At 55.4% G+C, this 19,106-nt stretch overlaps 1 protein-coding gene across 1 annotated transcript in view; it reads right to left on the bottom strand.

Moving 5' to 3' along the window:
- LOC122101345 (ephrin type-B receptor 1-like) overlaps positions 1–15,402 on the bottom strand; it is a gene marked incomplete at its 3' end in the record, with an annotated part of 112,981 nt that extends 97,579 nt beyond the window's left edge. The window contains exons 1-2 of the mRNA XM_042671723.1: positions 15,344–15,402; positions 49–730 (exon numbers count right to left, since the gene is read on the bottom strand). Coding sequence (XP_042527657.1) covers positions 49–730; positions 15,344–15,400 — 739 coding nt within the window. The remainder of the gene's footprint in view (positions 1–48; positions 731–15,343) is intronic.
- Positions 15,403–19,106: the final 3,704 nt, after the last annotated feature.

The following is a 19,106-nucleotide window of genomic DNA, read 5'->3' as shown; positions in this document are numbered from 1 at the left end:
AGGAAGGACGGACGGACAGGTGGCTCTCTTCGGAGGCCCCTGGCTTACCTTTGCAGGCCACGCTGTTCTCGGGTTGGTAGCCGGGCTTGCAGGTGCAGCGTCCGATGGGCACCATCCACTCCCCGTCCCCGTTGCAGTAGAGTTTGATGGGCAAGTCCACTTCCTCCGCGTTGGGAATGCAGGTGCCCGGCGCGATCACCAGGGACGTGCTCTCGGACCCCGTCATGGTCTCGGGGAACACGGCGAAATTCTGCACGATGCTGGGGCACTTCTTGAAGAAGACGCGGACCGAGAGGAGAGACATGCAGGCTCCGTAATCCTGGAAGGCGAGGTAAAAGCCGTTCCGCGTGAGGGGCCCGAAGCTCCGGACCTCGGTGTTGACCTTCATCAGCCTTCCCCCGAAGTCCACCTGGGAGAAGCTCTCGTCGGCCGCGATGGTGTCCACTTTGAGGTAGGGAGCTTCGGACCAGAAGGCCGACTTCTTGGTGGCGATGACCGAGTCGGTCTCGTAGTAGTAGAGGTTGAAGGTCTCCTTGCAGGAGCCGGGGACGTTGGGGAGGCTGCTGCAGTCCCGCACGGTGAAGCGCATCTCCGTGTAGATGCGGTGCGCCCCCCGCCGGTGGATGAAGGTGGTGAGCAGCCAGTTGTTCTGGTTGGGCTCGAACACGTTACACACCTGGTAGGTCCGAATCGTGTTCAGGTTCTCGTCGTAGCCGCTGACTTCTTCCCACTGTGCCCAGCCAGCCAGCCGCGGACACACACGCGCGTGCACGCGCACACATGGGACAAGAGAAAAAAAACAGAGTAAGAAGACAGAAGGAGGGAGGTGGCGGAGAGGAGAGCCTGGACCAGATGTGGCCTGAGGAGCTCAGCCACCCCATTGCTTGACTTGACAAACAACCCATCTGCCACACCATTTTTTGGGGGGGGGGGGGGGAAGAGGGTCGGTCGTGGGGCTTGAACTCTGGGCCTGGGCGCTGTCCCTCAGCTCTTCAGCTCAAGGCGAGTGCTCTACCGCTTGAGCCACAGCGCCACTTCCGGTTTTGTGAGTGGTTTACTGGAGGTAAGAGTCTCACGTTTGAACAGTGATCCTCAGATCTCAGCCTCCTGAGTGGCTAGAATGACAGAGCGTGAGCCACCGGCGCACCGGTTACCTTTTTTTTTTTTTAACCCCTCTTATTTTCATGTTTGACGGGAGCAGAGATTTGACCTCAGATCCTCACGCTTGCTGGGCACTCGTAACGCTCCACAAACGGAACAGGCTTTCTTCTAGGAAGCATGCCCTCACCCAGCTCACAACTTGCACGCTGCAACTCTAGCTTCTTATCATCTGTGCCACAGCGCGTGGGCCGGAGCAGTGGCGGGTGCCATGCGGGCTAACCACGTCCTCTGTGGACCAGAGGTCTCATGACAGGGACGCTTCTGAGCCAGCGATGCTCTCCCATCGCCGCGCCTCACTTCCGTGGGAAAACTCCCTCCTAGCTCCAAAACCCACGCGAGCATAAAACTTGCCAGTTTCTCCACAAACCCGTTCCCAACATCTTCGGAAGACGTTAAGGATGGGGAAGCTTCTGAGAGGGAACTTTAATTAAGGAAGCGAACTAAACCCCAGGGTGGGCAAATCTCAAGCAGAGACGCAAGGAGGAGAAATGTCGGATGGTGTTAACTCAGGGAGTGAGGAAAGCGTCGATGGTTCATATTGGGGGGGGGAGAGGAGGAGAAGGAGGGGGGAAGAGGGGGGAGGAGGAAGAAGGGGGAGGAGGAAGAGGGAGGAGAGGGAAGAGAAGGAAGGAAGAGAAGGAGGGAAGAGGAGGAGGGAAGAGAAGGAGGGAAGAGGAGGAAAAGGAGGAGGAGGAGAGGAAAAGAAGAAAGAGGAAGAGGAGGAGGAGGAAGAAGAGGAGGAGGAAGAAGAGAAGGAGAAGGAGGAAGAGGAGGAGGAGGGGGAAGAGGAGGAGGAGGGGGAAGAGGAGGAGGAGGGGGAAGAGGAGGAGGAGGGGGAAGAGGAGAAGGAGGCAGAGGGAGGAGGAGGAAGGAAGAGGAAGAGAGAGGAGGAGGAGGTGAAAGAGGGAGGAGGAGGAGGAGAAGGGGGAGGAGGAGGAGAAGGGGGAGGGGAAGGAGGAGAAGGGGGAGGGGAAGGAGGAGAAGGGAGGTGAGGGAGGAGGAGGAGGGAGGAGGAGAGGGAGGAGAAGAAGGAGGAGGGAAGAGGAGGAGGAAGAGGAGGAGGAAGAGGAGGAGGAAGAGGAGGAGGAAGAGGAGGAGGAGGAGGAGGAAGAGGAGGAGAAAAAAGGGGGGGGAGGAGGAGGAGGAGGAGGAGGAGGAGGAGGAGGAAGAGGAGGAGGAGGAGGAAGAGGAGGAGGAGGAGGAAGAGGAGGAGGAGGAGGAGGAGGAGGAGGAGGTTCTGACAGTGTTTCACATCAAGTTTTCAAATCTACTCTCCCCCATCCTGAGTCATTACAAAACTTTTCCTCTCCATGGACCTTACACCACACGCACGCACGCGCACACGCACACACACACACACACACGCACACACACGCACACACGCACACACACGCGCACACACACACACACACACACACACGCACACACACAGAGAAAGGACAGGTTTCTTCTACTGTTCTGCCGTGGTTGGGACTCTCTAGCTTCCACCCATTGTTCCAGTTGGGTCAGCAGTGTACAGGTGAACGCGACTCAGTTTACCCAGTGGAGGGCCGGGGCTGGACCAGCGGGGAGCAGAGTCTACGAGCACCCAAGGCCAACACCGAGAGACGACCGGCACGGAGCGGCCTGCGTCGGGCTTAGCGTAGCAAGGCGGCCGTCCGCCTTTACGTTCTACGGTAACCGGGAGATGGCTGTCACCAGCCGCGCACGCGTAGCCGGGGGTACCGGGAGAACATTTATCTTCAAAAAAAAAAAAAAAAAACAACTGACGCTGATGAGCATTTTTATAAGACCCCGCGGAGGTAATTGCTGCCGGCGTTAACCTTTCTGGGCCTCAGTTTTCGCATCTGTAAAATGCAGGAGCACGGCCGGGTGACCCCCGAGTTGTAAACGTCTACAGATCTCATTGCTTCGGCGACAGCTCCTGAGGGAGCGATCAAAGCAAAAAAGAAAGAAGAAATAATAAATTTAAAAAGGAAAATGAGAGGGGCTGCGTTGCTGTGTATCCAGAGAGAGAGAGAAGAAAGAACTCCAGAGAAAGGAAAATACGTCCCCCGTCGTTTGAGGAAAGCCATAATGCGGTCTCTCGCTCCATTTTGCCTCCTCCCTGCCTTTCTTCTCCTGTCAGCGGGTGCCACCAGGGTTGGATAGATAAGTGATCGGAGGAGTAGGCTGGACTAGGGAGAGACGCGTTCCAGACGCAGGCAGTAATTAGGATGGGACGCCTCGAAGAAAAGGTTATTTTTTTGGCTAATGGAGGATAGGATGTGGCCTTCCCTGTGTGGGGGGGGCCACACACATTGTTGTTTGTTTATGATACTTGGAATCAGGGCTCACTGCTGGCTGGTTATCTCTCACTATTCCCCATTCATCAGTGGGCAGGGAAGAAAAAAAAAAAAGAAGTTACTGAAGGCCAGCTTTATCACAGGAATTCCATTAGCCACAGGGGGGATACAGACACACGCCAAGTTTATATAATCTTGGGAAAAGGACAGAAATTAGCAAGCGAGTGGTAAAATAACTAACTACAGTTGCGGGTAATCACTGCTGTGAGGGGAAATTACAGGGTGTCAAGAAAGCTTTTGGGGAGGGGGCGGGGGGACAGTACCTGATATGTTGAGGAGTTTTGGGGAAGAGCCTCCAAATGGAGAGGAGATGAATGGAGAGGAGTTAACCTGGAGAGGCGTGTGTATGTGCGTGTCCTGGGGACGTGCAGGGGCAAAGGCCCCGGGGTGGGACCAAAGCAACCTGGCTGGCGCCTTTGGAATCCCGCGTGGTAGAGGAGGGTAATAAACCTGGCGGAGGGAGGACTAAGACTACGCAGAAAGTACATCAGGTGGGAGATTTGTGCCATCACTGCTGATCTTTAGGAAGGAAGAACACAACTGATCACAGATGACTTTGTGTGTGTGTGTGCGTTTTGTTTTTTTTTTTTTTGGTTTGGGGATTTTTTTGGGGGGTGGGGGTCAGTCTTGGTGCTTGAACTCAGGGGGCTGGGGCGCTGTCCCTGAGCTCTTTTGCCCAAGGCTAGGGCTCTACCACTTTGAGCCATGACGCCACTTCCGGTTTTCTGGTGGTTCGATGGAGATCAGAGTTTTATGGACTTTCCTGCCCGGGGCTGGCTTTGAACCAGGATCCTCAGATCTCAGCCTCCTGAGTAGCTAGGGTGACAGGCGTGAGCTCAGGACTGGGTTTTTGAAAGAGGCCTCAGTTACAATGACAGGGGGGTCGAAGGCACCTGGAGATCATGGGGAAGGCAGTTGGAGAGGTATTTTAGGGGACAATCTCTGGGCTCTCATTGAGCCTAACATCGAGGGGGGGCACAGACCAGACCCAAAGGACCATGTGTCCCACGAACCCTTTCTGTACACCAGGCCTGTCTCCCTTCCCAGCCTCTGAGCATCTCAGATCCTTCAGGACACATACACCACCACCCCTTTCCCCCTCTCCTTCTAGTCAAGTGGTAGAAAACCCCATACCATGGGTTGCTCAGTTTCAGATGACCCCACCACGGGGCCAAATCTCTTTCTCCCTGAACCTGTGCTGGCTCTGGTCCCTGCCGTATCTCCTCACTTCCCTCCCCTCCACCTCCCCGGCCCTCGCCCCAAAGCCGAGTTCTCCAAGGTCTCCCACTGGGACCAGAGGCTACTTCTCAGCCTCCACTTGCAGACCTTTGGCACGCTCTCTCCTGCATTCCTTCCTGTAATTATCTCCTCCCACTAAAGGAACAGCGGCTCGCAGTAGCGTGCTTTATCAGATTGGCAGGAGAACTAAAAAGACAAAACACCACTCGGTAAGAGAGCAGGGTGAACCACACCACCAGCTCAGGCCTGCTGCCGGATGCCCGAGCCAGTGACAGCTCTTACGAGCCCCTGCGCTAACTTCTCCTCCCAGCAACCCTGGGAATGTTCTAAACTCAGGTAGGTGGATTTTTTAAAAAGGTAAGTCTTTTTTTTGTTTTTAATCGAAATTGCTGCTAACTGGGAAACCACCTGGAAAAGGTTTAACTCGTCCATACTTTTATGCCTTATTCCAGAATACACTCCCAGAGAGTCAAAGACTTAAAATATTAAAAATGAAACCGTAAAAAAATAATAATAAAAAAGTAACAGAAGAAACCAGGGGAATCATTTCTATATATTAATTGGGATAGGAAATGCTGAAACTCTATCGATTTTCTCCACTTTTTCAATCAGAAACAACTCCAGGCAACATCAGAAAGATACGAAAAAGAAGAACTATGCGGGGGGGGGGGGACCCACTTTTTTGACATCACAGATAAAATGTGTACTTCCTGAATGCAGGAAGAGAATTCCACATCACAGTAATAGAAAAATAGGTGAAGAGTGTCTGCAAACTGTTCACTAAGACACAGAGATACCTCAACGTATGGAAAGATGATCAATGTCAGCCGTTGCAACAAGGAATGTGTTCTATTTCCCTGAGAGGCCTCACCTTGTTGGTTCCCGTCCCGTGACAGGATCGAAATCTTCCTATTATGCACTTGCCACTCTAGCCTAATTGTTGACAGAGTCTCGTAGTGGGCTTTTTGCCCGGGCTAGCCTAGACCCGTGATCCTCCAAATCTTAGCCTTCTGAGTAGCTAGAATTACAATCATCATGAGCCACTGCTCATGAATGCGGGCACTGGAGACCTTTGTTCATGTCCACAAACGGGCAGACACGGACCGGCAGCGAAGGGAAGCCGGCTGTCTCCACAGACTGCGTAACGTTCGGTTCCATACATGTGAAAGCGGTTGAGAAGAATGAAATCTACATTCAGAAAGGCATGCTACTATTTGCCGGCGCCTGGGATTCAAATGAGAAATGACTACCAGTGAAGAGGAAGGAAATCTTTTTCCCGGGCTGATAGAAGTATTTTAAAATAGGATTGTAATGATGATTAGGAACTCCGCAAGGTTTACTAGGATAATTCTACGCTTAAAATGAGTACATTTACGGCATGTAAAACAGATCACAGGCTGGGCGCCGGTGGCTCACGCCTGTCATCCTAGGGACGCAGGAGGCTGAGATCTGAGGATCTCAGTTCAAAGCCAGCCGGGGCAGGAAAAGTTGTGAGATTCTTATCTCCGATGAACCACCAGAAAACCGGAAGTGGCGCTGTGGCTCAAGTGGTAGAGCGCTAGCCTTGAGCTGAGGGACAGCGCCCAGGCCCAGAGTTCAACCCCTCGACTGCCAAAAAAAAAAATGATCACAGTATAAAAACTGGAGTCTGTTACCACGTCCAGCCGAGGCCCATCACCCACAGACACCAAGGACACCCTTTCTCACCTCTTTATTTATCCACCAAAGCTAAGTACCAAACATTCATTTAACCAGGTTTGTTTTGTGGACAGACCAGGGATATTTACCCGAGGGATGGCCTGTAGAGAGGGACCAACCAAGTGGCCGAGGAAGCATTCCTGTCACCGAGACAGGATCCAAGCCTTGGGCCCAGCACTCCACCCTGAGACAATCTGATTTTTCCCAACCCGAAGATCAGCCCATCAGTCTCGTCAGCCAAGCACGTCTTCTGCGTCCTACACGTGCACCTCCTCTCCAGCACGCCTTTCTGGATCTTATGCCTCCTGTTTGGCCTCCCTCTTGCGTTCCCTGCAAAAGGAGTGGCCAGGTATCACAGCGGCAGAACACACCCATTCTCCTGGCTGCTCGGGAGGTAGGAAATAGACGAACCTGCAGCTCACACACTGCCGTTCGCTCAGGGGGAAAAGACAGTTGAGCCCTCATCTCAACCATCAAGCCAAGCAGAGTGGCATATGCCTAGAATCCAAAGTACACGGGAGGCATACATAGGAAGACTGTGTGGTCTGAGACTGTCCCAAGACCCCCACAACTCCCACCCCCACAAAAAAAAGAACGGGAGACCAGAGGCGTGGCCCAAGCCATGCGAGGGCTTGCCTAGCAAAAGCCCTGAATTCAAATCCAACTACAAGAGAAGAGGAGAGAGGAAAGAGGAGGAGGAAGAGGAGGGGGGGAGGAGGGGGCGGAGGGGGAAGACAAGGAGAAGGAGGAGGAGGAGGAGGAGGAGGAGAAGGAGGAGGAGAAGGAGGAGGAGGAAGAGGAGGAGGAGGAGGAGGAGGAAGGGGGCAGGGAGAGGAGGGGGAAAAAGGAGAAAAAATTGGCGGGAAAGCAAGAGATGTGGAAAGCTAAGTAGGAGCAGGTCCGTTCACCGGCCACGTTGGCTTACGTTCAGGTTGGCTTACGTTCTGACCCTAATTCCCTTCTCCCATCCTCCTCCCCTCCCATCTGACCTCCATGACAAGTTAGGCGAATCTCACTTGAGGTGCCTGAGATCTTCCCTTAGCAAATGTGCACACCCGGAGGCTCGGAGACATTCAGGAGTGGTCCTAGGGTCAGATCCCCGCCAGGCCTGAGCTCCCGTCCCAGATACTGCCTTCACGGAGGCTCAGACCCTCCTTCCACCATGATGGCTTTGCCAACTTCGCTCCAGCCACTGTCTTTACTGACTGCTTACAGAATGATTGGATTTATTCCACGCAATTTAGCATTGGCTCGTACACTGCTTTGAACCACTCTTTAATTGTGTGTGTGTGTGTGTGTGCGCGCATGTGCGTGTGACTTTGGTCTCTGCTCCCAGGCTATGAACTCCTTGAGGGCAGAGAATTGTTTTGACTAATTTATTAGTTCATTTCGATAAGCAAAATCATTCCACGCATTTAGCTACATGACACAGGTGCTATAAAACAGGCATTTTATCCACTCATGCCTGGGACGGAAGCAGGAGAGATAGATGAGGAATCGGGCAAGCTAAAATAAGCATGAAAGCAGGCACTGGACACCTCACGCCCGTCATCCTAGCTACGCAGGAGACGGCGATCTGAGGATGGTGGTTCGAAACCAGCCCGGGATGAAAAGTCCATGAGACTCTTACCTTCATTTAACCAGCTAAAAAAGGGAAAAAACGAAAAGCTGGAAGTAGAGCTGTGGCTTCAGTGGTAGAGCACCAGCTTTAAGTGAAAAAGGGAACAGCATCCAAGTTCTGAATTCAAACCCCAGTACCAGTGCGTGCACATGCGTGCACACACACACACACACACAGAATATTGAGAAAGAATATTAAAGCCAGATACCAGTGGCTCACGCTTGTCATCCTAGCTACTCAGGAGGCTGAGATCTGAGGATTGTGGTTCAAAGCCAGCCTGGGCAGGAAAGTCCTTGAGACTCTGATCCCCAATGAACCACCTGATAACACTAAGTGGCACTATGGTACAGCAAAAGAGCTGAGGGACAGCACCCAGGCCCTGAGTTCAAGCCCCACCACTGACAAACTGATAAATTAAAAGGGCCAAACTCAGACAATTTTAAAAAAAGCAGAAATTAGGAATACTTGAGGCGTACCAGAATGCTCACTGCCAGACCTCAGACTGCTGGGCGGTAGCTCTACCACCCGGCCTAAATGCCAGACTTCCTCGACTCTTCCGCCCCTATGAGTTTTCTAAAATGCATATCCATCTTTTTCATGGACCTTCTCACACCGGAGGGAACTACGTTCCCAGTGCCCAGCCCTCAACTAGGTTGGAAGAGCCTCTTCTGCTCCACCTCAGTCCCTGGACCTCTGTGGAAGACTGTAGATGCCAACATAGGAGCTTCTCCCTGGGGTGGAAGGTGGGGGGGGGGGGGGGGACAAACCAGCCTTGCACAATCTGAGTCGTAACAGCCTTTGAAAGGACGCTATTAATGATGCAAATAGATCACCTGTCCTTGAGATAAGTATAATAAAGAAAACAACGGCACTCATTAGAAAGAACTTGTTCAGCCTTTCAGACCATGACTTTGATGTATAGGAAAGAGGCATCCGGCGTCCAGGTGGCTGGGAGATCTAGTTTGTTCAAATTGCTTAAGGGTCTGTGGCTCCCAGTGCCTATTGACTATCTGCAGTTGCTCGGTGGACGGGTCCTTTTTACCATGGGTGTCACTCCTACCCATCCCCACGGCCTTCCAGGGCAGCCCCCACCGCCACCCCGGATGTGAAATGGACAAACATCACGTGGAGCCGACTTTGGTGAAGAGGTGGACGAGCAAGGTAAGAAATACTAGCTCATCCAGGCGCCGGGGGGCTCGCGCCTGTCATCCTAGGACTCGGGAGGCTGAGATCTGAGGATCCTGGTTCAAAGCCAACCCGGGCAAGGAAAGTCCCTGAGACTCTGATCTCCCATGAACCACCAGAAAACCAGAAGTGGTGGCCATGGCTCAAGAGGTAGAGCGCTTGCCTGGAGCTGAAGAGCTGAGGGACAGCGCCCAGGCCCAGAGTCCAAGCCCCACAACCGACAAAAAAGGAAAAAAAAAAAACAAAAAACAGTATTTAATCTCTTCTCTCTACATTCTCTCCTGAGGTGGGGTGAGGGGAGGGGGTGGTTTCTAGGCACAAGGGAACCAGAACAAACTGTCCAGAGGAAGAATGGCCTGCCATATCGTTGGGAAAGCTGGGAGAGACCCACGCGTGGCTTAGGAGAGTAAGGAAGAAGAGTAGGAGGAGATGTGGTTTGGGCCGGGTCGATTCCAACCTGTCCCGGTTACAGCCGCCGGTGATTCTTTGAACTTCGGTTGGCTGGTTCTACTGAGTCCTATTTCACCTTGCCAGGGTGGGGGGGAGCCTGGCCCGTGTAACTCATCTAGCCCTGGGCCGGCTGCGGCTACCTGCCAACCCACCTGAGTGCCAATCAGGGCCACTCTTATGGGGATCAGCAGCATCCTAAGCCCCCCCTCCGGCTGAGTCATTGGAGGGCGTGGCCAACCAGCTCAATCAAGCCTAGGTTACAGAGAGAGCCACACTTCCTCTCCTTCCAGGCCCAAGAGAGACAGCCACCAGCCACCTTCCCTTGCATGTCAGGGGAGTCTGCCCAGCTTCCTCCGGGCCGAGTTCAGGGTGGACCTTCTTCCTCCCAGCCAGTGATCCCTGCAAGCCGAGCACCACCCAGCAGCTCAGACTATAGGAAGCAAAGCTGGGCCCGGCCCCACCGGCGTCTGGGACCTTCTCCGAACACGATCACCAGAGCGTGAAGCTCTCTGGTGTGCAGACAGCAGACTCTGAGCTTGGAGGAGAGCTGGGATAGTAGACGAGCTCGGCGGCTAATTAAAATGTAAAACGTGGTCCGTGGGGCATAAACTCCTACACGTCCGGTGGGATCTATCATTTAGTGTACCAACCAACCAAGGCAGCTTCCGACTCAACGGTTCCCCTGAGGACTTGAGTTAGCAGCTCCCCCTCGCCACCCCCAATCTGCTTAATTTACCTCCCCAGGTGTGCCCAGCTGGGCAGGCACCAATGGCACCTCCTCCCACACTACCGTGGCCCCTGGGCGCTAATGCTAACCGGCCGTGCATCCGACTCTTCTGGAGGCCCGGCCCCTCGGAAGGCCTCCCGTGGAGGTTGGCCGATGCAGAGCCAGGATGTACGACAGGGAATGGCACCGTGGCAATCTCCACGCGTGCTCGGCCTTCCCCGGAGCACAGCTCGGTTATTGGGGAACTGGATGGGCCTTGGCTTCTTCCCCTCAACCTGGACAATCGGGTGTCAGGGCTCCCATAACCACAGGAGCCACGGCTACGCGGGGAAAGCTGAGGCTCAGGGGCCTGACAGGCTCATCATACCAGGGGACGCACCCCCGCAGGCTGGGAAGGGGGCTCCCAGGCCTCCCGTAGCCTCTACCGGGCAGCAGCCTTGCGTACCAGGCCCTGCCTGGAGCTGGGGGTCCTCGGGCCCTGGCGATGGATGCCTCGGCCACCACCGCCGCCACTGCTGTCCCGTTGTTGTTGACACTGTAACAGTGACAAGTGACAGATTCATCCTTCTGACAAGATCCCTTTAAATAATTCACAGGGGTCTGGGGATTAAGACACTGTTTCTCTCTGTCTCGGTGGAGATTGAAAATACCTCCAGCTGGGGTATTTAAAGAGCAGGATAATGGACTGGCCCTCCATCCCCCCCCCCACTCTGTTCCCCCCCCACACTTTCCTGTTTCTCAAGCTCATCCCCCCCCCCCCCCCCCCCGTCGCCCCACTAGCCAAGCCCTGTAACAAGGAAGTCCAGAAAAGAAGAAGAGAGAGAGGGGAGGAGGGGGGGGGGGGAAACCAATGCTTGGCTGGTCACTATAGCAACGGTGGCAGGGTATTCAGCTGCCATTATCCCCGTGCTTCACACATGTGATTATCTTAAGCTGTCGATTGAATGTGGCTCTCACTGCGGCCCAACAAGGCCTCGCCTGACAGGGCAGGGGTGGGAGCCGCGGGGGGCCTCGGGGGGCCCCAGCTGCCTCATACTTGCTGAGGCTCAGACCCAAGCTTCCACTGATGGAAAGGCTGCTGCGGAGTGACTCCCAGGATGGAAGCGGTGGCGTTTCCCTTCTGCATGGGGAGGTTTCCGCTTGGGAACCAGACCGGCCTGGAGCTTGGGCGACCACAGGGGGGGGTGGGGGGAGGCTGGGGGAAACGGGCTTCTTGTCCCATCCGTTTGACCCGCGACGCGGGTCCATCCTTCCGTGCGTCCACTCCTACGTAAGCCTCTTGAGGAGTCAACTCTACCACTACCACCGGCTCAACCACGGGGTTTGCCCCCCCAAAAAAGGGAACCCCACAACCAAATCCTCCCCACCTCCTCTGTATTAACGCCAATAGTATCCGTGGGGTAAAAAGGCTAACGCAAACCAAAACAAAAAGCCCAGACTCGGAGAGGACCTCGGGAGTTTGCGGACAGAAATGTCCGCAAGGTTTCTGCTGAGAATCAACCCGTAAAGCTGCTCTCCAGAGCAAGAAGATAAACATGTCTTAATAAACAAACAGGAAAATAAACCTGACAGGGAGGTTCTTGGGAACCACCCCGACTCCGAGAGTTCCTGAAATGTGCAAGCTGAGGGACTAGCCCTCTCCCATACTCGCACGCACACACACACACACACACACATCCAAAGCATGTAACAATTCATGCTCTACAATGAGCCTGTGTCTCATTCTCTCGATCACACATACACAGACCCCGCCTCCCCCCTCCAAAAAAAAAGTCTCATCTAAAGCTCTGAGAACCACCACAGGGTAGACAGGGCCCTGGCCTTCCTACCCACTTGGCCCCAACTCCTCCCCTCCCCTCCCCACCCAGTACCCCACCTACTACATCCTCTGCCTATCAAGGATCTGAATCTTCCTTCCGAAAGGAAAGGAGGCCCGGGCTTCGCCTCGGCCTCCTCCTTCTCCAGCCTGCCTCCCTCCCCCTCCCCCCTTTGTCTATCACTGTCTGTCAGGCAGGTGATTTCAAACTTCCATTCCTGAAAGACCTAGATTTTATATATATATATACATATAAAATGTTTTAAGTGCCTCGGGGTGTTTTGCTCCTCATTGCTTCATAAAAGTGACATTGATAGCCAGGGAAGAGCTCTGCTGAGTGCAATTAGGGAGGATGTTTCAGGTAGGAAAGCTGTTTTGAGCCTGCTAATGGTTCCTAATTACAGGCCTTTTGGTGGAGAGAGGGGAGGAGAGAGAGAGAGGGGAAGACTGGGTGGGAAGGCCTAGGGTGTGGAGTTCTGACTCTCAGTGGTTTACCTGGAGACCGAAGGGGAGGAGGAGGGTAGAGGGAGGGAATGGGGGGGGGGGTTGGGGGGGGTCAGAGGTCAGCAGCGGGGAGACTGGCTGAGAAAGCTGTACTAATAATTCCTAGGAACAGAGCGCCTGGAAAGGACTCCCTCTGAGGCATCAGTCCCGCCTACTCTTCCATTTCCCAGGCTCTCATTGGCTGTGCTCAAGCCATAGACTCCGCGGGAGCCAATACGCGCTCTCTACTTTCCGGATTGGCTCGGGATGGACAGGGGATTCAGACCAAGTCCCTCAGACCCAATCCGAGGTACTCTTGGGCCAAGAGGAGAGTCTCTGCGTGGAACCAGCAATGGGGGGGGGGGGGAGAGGGGGGAGACAGAGAGACAGTGATTAATCCCAGAGCTGTGCACTGGGACCCTCCAGTTCCATGAGCCAAGGTTATTTCCTTCAAGATCAAGTTGCAGTTTTCTATCACTGGCCACCTAAAAAAGCAAGATGAGGAACAGCTTCTGGCAATCAGCCACCCGGTCCAACGCCACCCTGAGCCGCCACACAATGTGGCACTAGAGTAAGAAAAAGAGCCACTTGCCCTGCCCCCTCTGACCTCCTGTCCTCAGCAGGCCTTGAAATCCCAATACGTGACGACAAGAAGAACATCATCATCATCATCATCATCTGGCCCACAGCTAAACGTCTCCCGGATCTTCCCTAACTAAAGTAACTCGGGTTTTTCTGTCTGTGAGCACGGTGGAGTCCAAGAAAGGAACGCAGCCCTGCGGACTAGGGTTGGGGACGCGCCGGCCGCTTCCTAAGTACATAGAGCAAGGACACCTTCTTAGACCAGACTCAATCTGGTCCACCACAGTCACCCCACTGAGGAGAAGAGGAAACTGGGCTTCTGGCTTGACTCTGCCCTGGTTCTCGCTCCCTGTTTGGGCAAACACCAGCTCAATCCAGATCTTGCTCTTCCCCCCCTCCATCCCTCTATCTCTAGACACAGGTGCATGGCAGGGAGGGGGGGCGGGGGCAGGTGCTTTCGGTCAGGGCCGCAGCGGCGGCGTAGAAGCGCAGGTGAGACCACTTGGCTTGTGATCAGATAAGAACCGTCCCTCGGGCGGGACCTCGGGCACATGCGTGATTATTGTGTACTCCGGACCTGCTGTGCTGCTGGCTGGAGACATCCCCGTCCCCACCCACCCCCCCCACTCCCCAACAACATGGAGTACCACGGCTCAACCAAACACAGGGACGGAGAGAGCTGGGCGGTCTGGCAAAGACGAGGAAGCAGCCCAGGACCACCTTGCCCCAGACCAGCTTCACAACCCCACGGGAAAGGAAGCAGCGCCCCCCGCACCCCCCGACACACACCTTAGCTCCTCTGCCTCTTCCATCCTTCAACCCCTAAGCTAGCCAGATTGTCCGAGCCAGGGACAGGGTTTATCATCCGCCTCCTCCCTCCTCCTCGGCTTCCCCTGGTCTGCTCTGGGTATTGGGGGGGTGGTCCCCCATGGGTCATCTGAGCGCCTCAGACCATTCCACAGGCAGCTGCTGCCAGGGGTCCCTTTCCACGCCTCTGTCCCCCGCGCGCTGCACAATCTAGCTGGCGGGTGCTCCCCTTTGTATTCCTCACCTTTCGTCCCTCCGTTTCCTGTGGGATGACATGGAGGGGGGGTACCCTGCCCCCCATCTCCGTCAGCATGGCAGCCGCGGCCCTTCACCGGGCCGGACACACAGACCCCAGAAATCGGGCTGCTTCTCCTGCCGGACCCAGGGGGGCCTTGCTTCCTTCCCACCCTCTCCACGGGCCACCTATCAGACTCCTACTTACAAACCCCCCAAAAAAAACAGCCACCCGTGTACCTTTGCCTTCTGGTCAACCCCTGTGTCACGCCTGTCCATTCCACTCTCCCGTGTCTCCAAGTGTGCACATATACACACGCACACAGCTGATCCACAGACAGGATAAGAGGCTGCCCCCTTCCTTGTAAACGTGGAGTCCCTCCAGGTACGTGAAGATGGGACCGGCTTCTCTAGCCGGGCGCCGGTGGCTCACGCCCGCTGGCCTAACCACTCCGGAGACTTAAGATCTGCAGGATGACGCAGTTCGAGGCCCGCCGGGACGGAAGGCCGCCCGTGCGGGACTCCATCTCTAAATAACCCAGCAACCAGCCGGAGGGGCTGGAGGCGTGGCTTTGAGGGGTAGAGTGCCAGGTGGGAGCCAGCAAGCTAAGTGAGGCGCTGAATTCAAGGCCCTGCCCTGATACCAAACTTCTAGCAAAAGCCTAGGCTCTCCTGAGCTCCCACGCTCCCTCCCTCCCGGCCTCCCCCCTCCCTCCAGGCCTGGCGTCTCTGTGGCCTCTGATCTGCCCCCCCCCCCCCCCCAGCCGGCTTCCCTGTCCCCACACAGGAGCCAGAGCCTGTGCCTCTGGAGGGGTTGTGTGAAGAGAGATTCAGTATCACCCGAGTAGGCTGCAGAGCTCAGGCGGGAGACACCCCTGCCTCTGGCCCCCCCGCCACGCGCACAGGGGTCCCGGAAAGGCTCTGCCGTAGCTGCTCTGTGGAGTCCAGGCCTCCCCACACACAGCAGAATGCAGGGGTGCTGGTCTGACACTCACCCCTGAAGCAGGATTGGCCGTCCAGCCCAGCTCCGCAGTGGCTGTCCTGGTGTCCATTAACGTTTCTGCAAATAAAGCAAGCAACTAGAGTGAGTTGCGAGGGTCCCCTGGCCCGGAGCCCTTATTTCCTGAAATCTTCGGGGTGCGGCGACAAACACGAAGCGTTTTCTCCTCGTCTGTCCGCTTCTCCCTTTCTGGAAGTCAACTCCCCTGATCTCAGCCACTCCCCGCCCCCCCCCCCCCATCTCCGCCTTCCCACAAGTCCCTCTGCGCTGGCCAAACCCAGACACGTGGTCCATCACGTGCCCGCAAAGACTCCGCAGGGGACTCCAGGGCCCCTGACAGATCAGGTGCGGTGATGGTTCACGCGTGTAAGCCCAGCGACTCAGATGAGGGAAATCAGATAATCATGGTTTCAAGGCTAGCCTGGGCAAAGAAAGTGAGTCCTCATCTCAATCACAAGCCCTCCCCCCCCACCCCCCTCCCCCAGTGTGTGTGTGGCGCCAGGGCCTGGGGACGGTTAGCTATAAGGAGGAAGAGATAGGAGGATCACCATCCAAGGCCTTCCCCAAGCCAAACAACCACAACCACCACGTGAGACCTTCTCTGGATAACTAAAGCCAAAAGGCTGTTGTTCACGTCTGACAACAGGGAACTATGTTGGGGAAGGAGGTTTCCGGTGTTCTCGCCGGCCAGGGCACTGTCCCAAAGATGCCTGCCCCATAGAAGCAACCAGAGCCAGACCCGGACACAGGCCCTAGGGACGTTCCAGGGTCTGAGAAGTGAGTGGCCACGCCAGCTTTTCGGGACACTGGTGGAGCCCAGAGAGGCTCAGGGTCTGAGCAGGGCTGAGCCCCAGGGGATCCAGGACCAACCTGCCCCGGGTCAGAAAGAGGCTGGGGCATCTCCGTGGGCCTCCGCGCAAACAGGAACCATAGAGCGTCTTCCTCGCTAGCTTGTGACCCAGCTAGCGTTACTGCCCCTGGTGGGCTGGAGGTGCACATTGAAAAGCACCCAGACATAAAGAGAACTAAGAGCACTGTCTACTGGGCACCAGGGTGGCTCACGCCTGAACATCCTAGCTTGTCAGGAGGCTGAGATCTGAGGAGGGAGATTCCAAGCCAACCCCGGGCGGGAGAGTCCACGAGACTGTTTTATCTCCAAGGAACTGCCAAAAAAAAAGTCAGAAGTGGCTGCTGTGGCTCAAGTGGTAGAACGCCAGCCTTGAGCAAAAGAAGCAGCTCAGGGACAGCGCCCAGGGCCCTGAGTTCAAGTCCCAGGACTGGTACAAACAGAAAATGAAATTAGATTTAAAAAAAAAAAAAGCAAGCAAGCTGGTGTCTTGCCCAGTTTGAGGTTGAGCTGGGTTGAGAGCCCTACCCTACCACAGGGGATATGACGGGCATGAGATCTGCTGAGTTGATCCCGCCCCCCTCCACACTCCCCGCCCCCCCCAACTTTCTGACAGCTGAGGAAGACTCCCTACAAGGAGCGGCCCTGCCTCTCCCTGCCTCCCTCCTCATCTCCACTTCGCAGAACTAATCACGATCATCATGACACGCTGAATTTGCATAATACACTCCTCCGAAGACACTTCACGGGGTCGGGGCCGGCGGGGGGGGGGGGGGGGAACCCCAGGCAGAAACTCATCTCTGCGATTATTCAAATGTTTCTGCCAGGTGGGACAGAGGCAGAGGTAAATGCAACCCACACGGGCCGAACAGGGGACGGGAAAGGGACAAGTCACACCGACAGCCCTTGCTGACCACAAGCCCACCGGGCAGACCTGGGCTTCCAGAAGATTCTACTAAGAACTCTGGCATAGGGGCAATCTTTGGCTCACAGAACCAAGAAAAGCCATGGGAGAGCCTCCCCCTGCCCCCCCAGAACAAAGAGTGTCCCCCCACCAACCCCAGGACCTCGCTGAAGGAATACCGAGCCCGGGAGGGATCGAGCGTCTGGAATATATTTTCTTTAAAAGAAAAAAAAAATGCCACCTTCATTTCCAAGCCTTCCGGGGGACAGACTCCTTTGTTCTGTTTAATTCTACAAATCCAAGATTTGTGATAGCCACTGTCACCTCTCTGGAGCTGTAATTGAATCTGCTTTGGAGCGCGGTCTCCTGTGAAGTCCACCAGACGGGCTCTTTACATTCTGCCCACGGAGGAGACCACACAGGGGCCGTAAACCGGTCCACGGCAGAGAGAGAGAGAGGGGGGATGGAGGGAAGTTTCTTGGGGGACTGCGGAGAGCTCTCCTGCGGGGCTGGGGGGTGGGGACTTAGAGGGAAATGCTTTCTGGAAGTTCCCATCTCCCCCTCTCCCCCCCCGCCCCCCCCCCGCCAGAGGAACGGGGTCCTCATGTGCATGTACAAAGGCATAATGAGAATTCTGGCAGAAAGTTCTGGTGGAGCCCGGTTAAACGTTTACCGTGAACTTCTGCTCTGGAAACAGTGGCGTCAGGATGGTTGCTGTGTTGCTGTCAAAGCTGAAGATGTCATGGCGGGGAGGGAGGGGGAAGGGGAGGAGGACGCCATTCTGGCACCCACGCCCACAGCCCAGGCTCTAACCTCTAGGTGCATTCTCTCACTGGGGGGGGGGGGGGGAGAAGAGGGGGGGGACACATGGTCCACACCGGTGGTGTGGACAGAGAGCATGCTGGGGTGTGCTGGGGTGTGCTGAACTTGCTTATGCCCTAAGCCTCCCTCCCATCAATCACCAATCAATCAATCAATCAATCTCTCACACCCTCCCTCCCTCCCTCCTTTCTCCCTTATCTGCAGGCTGCAGTTACACAGCACGGCAGGACTGTGGGGAGGAGGACGCCAAAGCAGGGTAAAGTGACCACAGAGCCTGGGGCAGGGCTAAGACAATCATGTCGTGACTCCGAGCTCCAGTTCCCGATCCACGGAAACCACCTGACGCCAGTGGTATCTGTGTGATACCCATTCAGGTATGTCTACTGAGCGAATGATATCAGATATCTAATTTACCTCCTGTCCAGTGGCCGAAAAGGCCAAGGGAATGATAAAGCGATGGATAAGAATAAGTGTCAGCGGGGGGGGGGGGGGGGGAGGGGGGGGGAAGAGGGGGGGCCAATAAGAAGAAAGGTCACAGCTGGCATCCTATTCCATTGGAGGGAACGGGAGCAATGCTTCGGTACAAGGGTTCAGTGGACCTGTTTCACCATTTCAACATGGAGACGTATGGTCCCGTAGATGGAGGTAGACAGAGGGAGGGAGGGAAGGACAGAATACTGGAAGAACGGAATAGAGGAATGGAGGGGGAGTCACTCAAAGCAACAAGGGGAGGGGAGGGAGCCAAAGATAGGTTGGAGGGAATGAAGGAGAGCTCATCCCAGAGAGACGGGAGGATCAGAAGGCTAGCGAGCAAGATGAGGGGGTACAAGAGCCGACTCAAGAAGAATGGGGCGTAGGAGAGACCACTTTCCTGAGGGGCGGGGGGAGGCGCTATTCTGGAGAAGAAACGCTCAGTATGGGAAGCATCATGGCGCCCCGCCACGCAGAGGGGCTATCACCCTGGGAAAATCCAACTGGGGTTGACCGGGGCTGAGCTTCCTTTAAGAAAGAAGAGGCAGCTGCTGTCGGTCATGGGGCTTGAACTCTGGGCCTGGGCGCTGTCCCTGAGCTCTTGAACTCAACGCAAGCGCTCTACCCCTTGAGCCACGGCACCACTTCCGGTTTTCTGAGTGGTTCACTGGAGATCAGAGTCTCGCGGTCTTTCCTGTCTGGGGCTGGCTTTGA

The sequence above is a fragment of the Dipodomys spectabilis genome, unplaced genomic scaffold, assembly GCF_019054845.1.
Source record: "Dipodomys spectabilis isolate Male_0828 unplaced genomic scaffold, ASM1905484v1 ptg000656l, whole genome shotgun sequence".
Classification (NCBI taxonomy): Eukaryota; Metazoa; Chordata; class Mammalia; order Rodentia; family Heteromyidae; genus Dipodomys; species Dipodomys spectabilis.
Note: the sequence above shows the minus strand (reverse complement) of the source record. Positions and strands in the feature narration are given on the sequence as shown.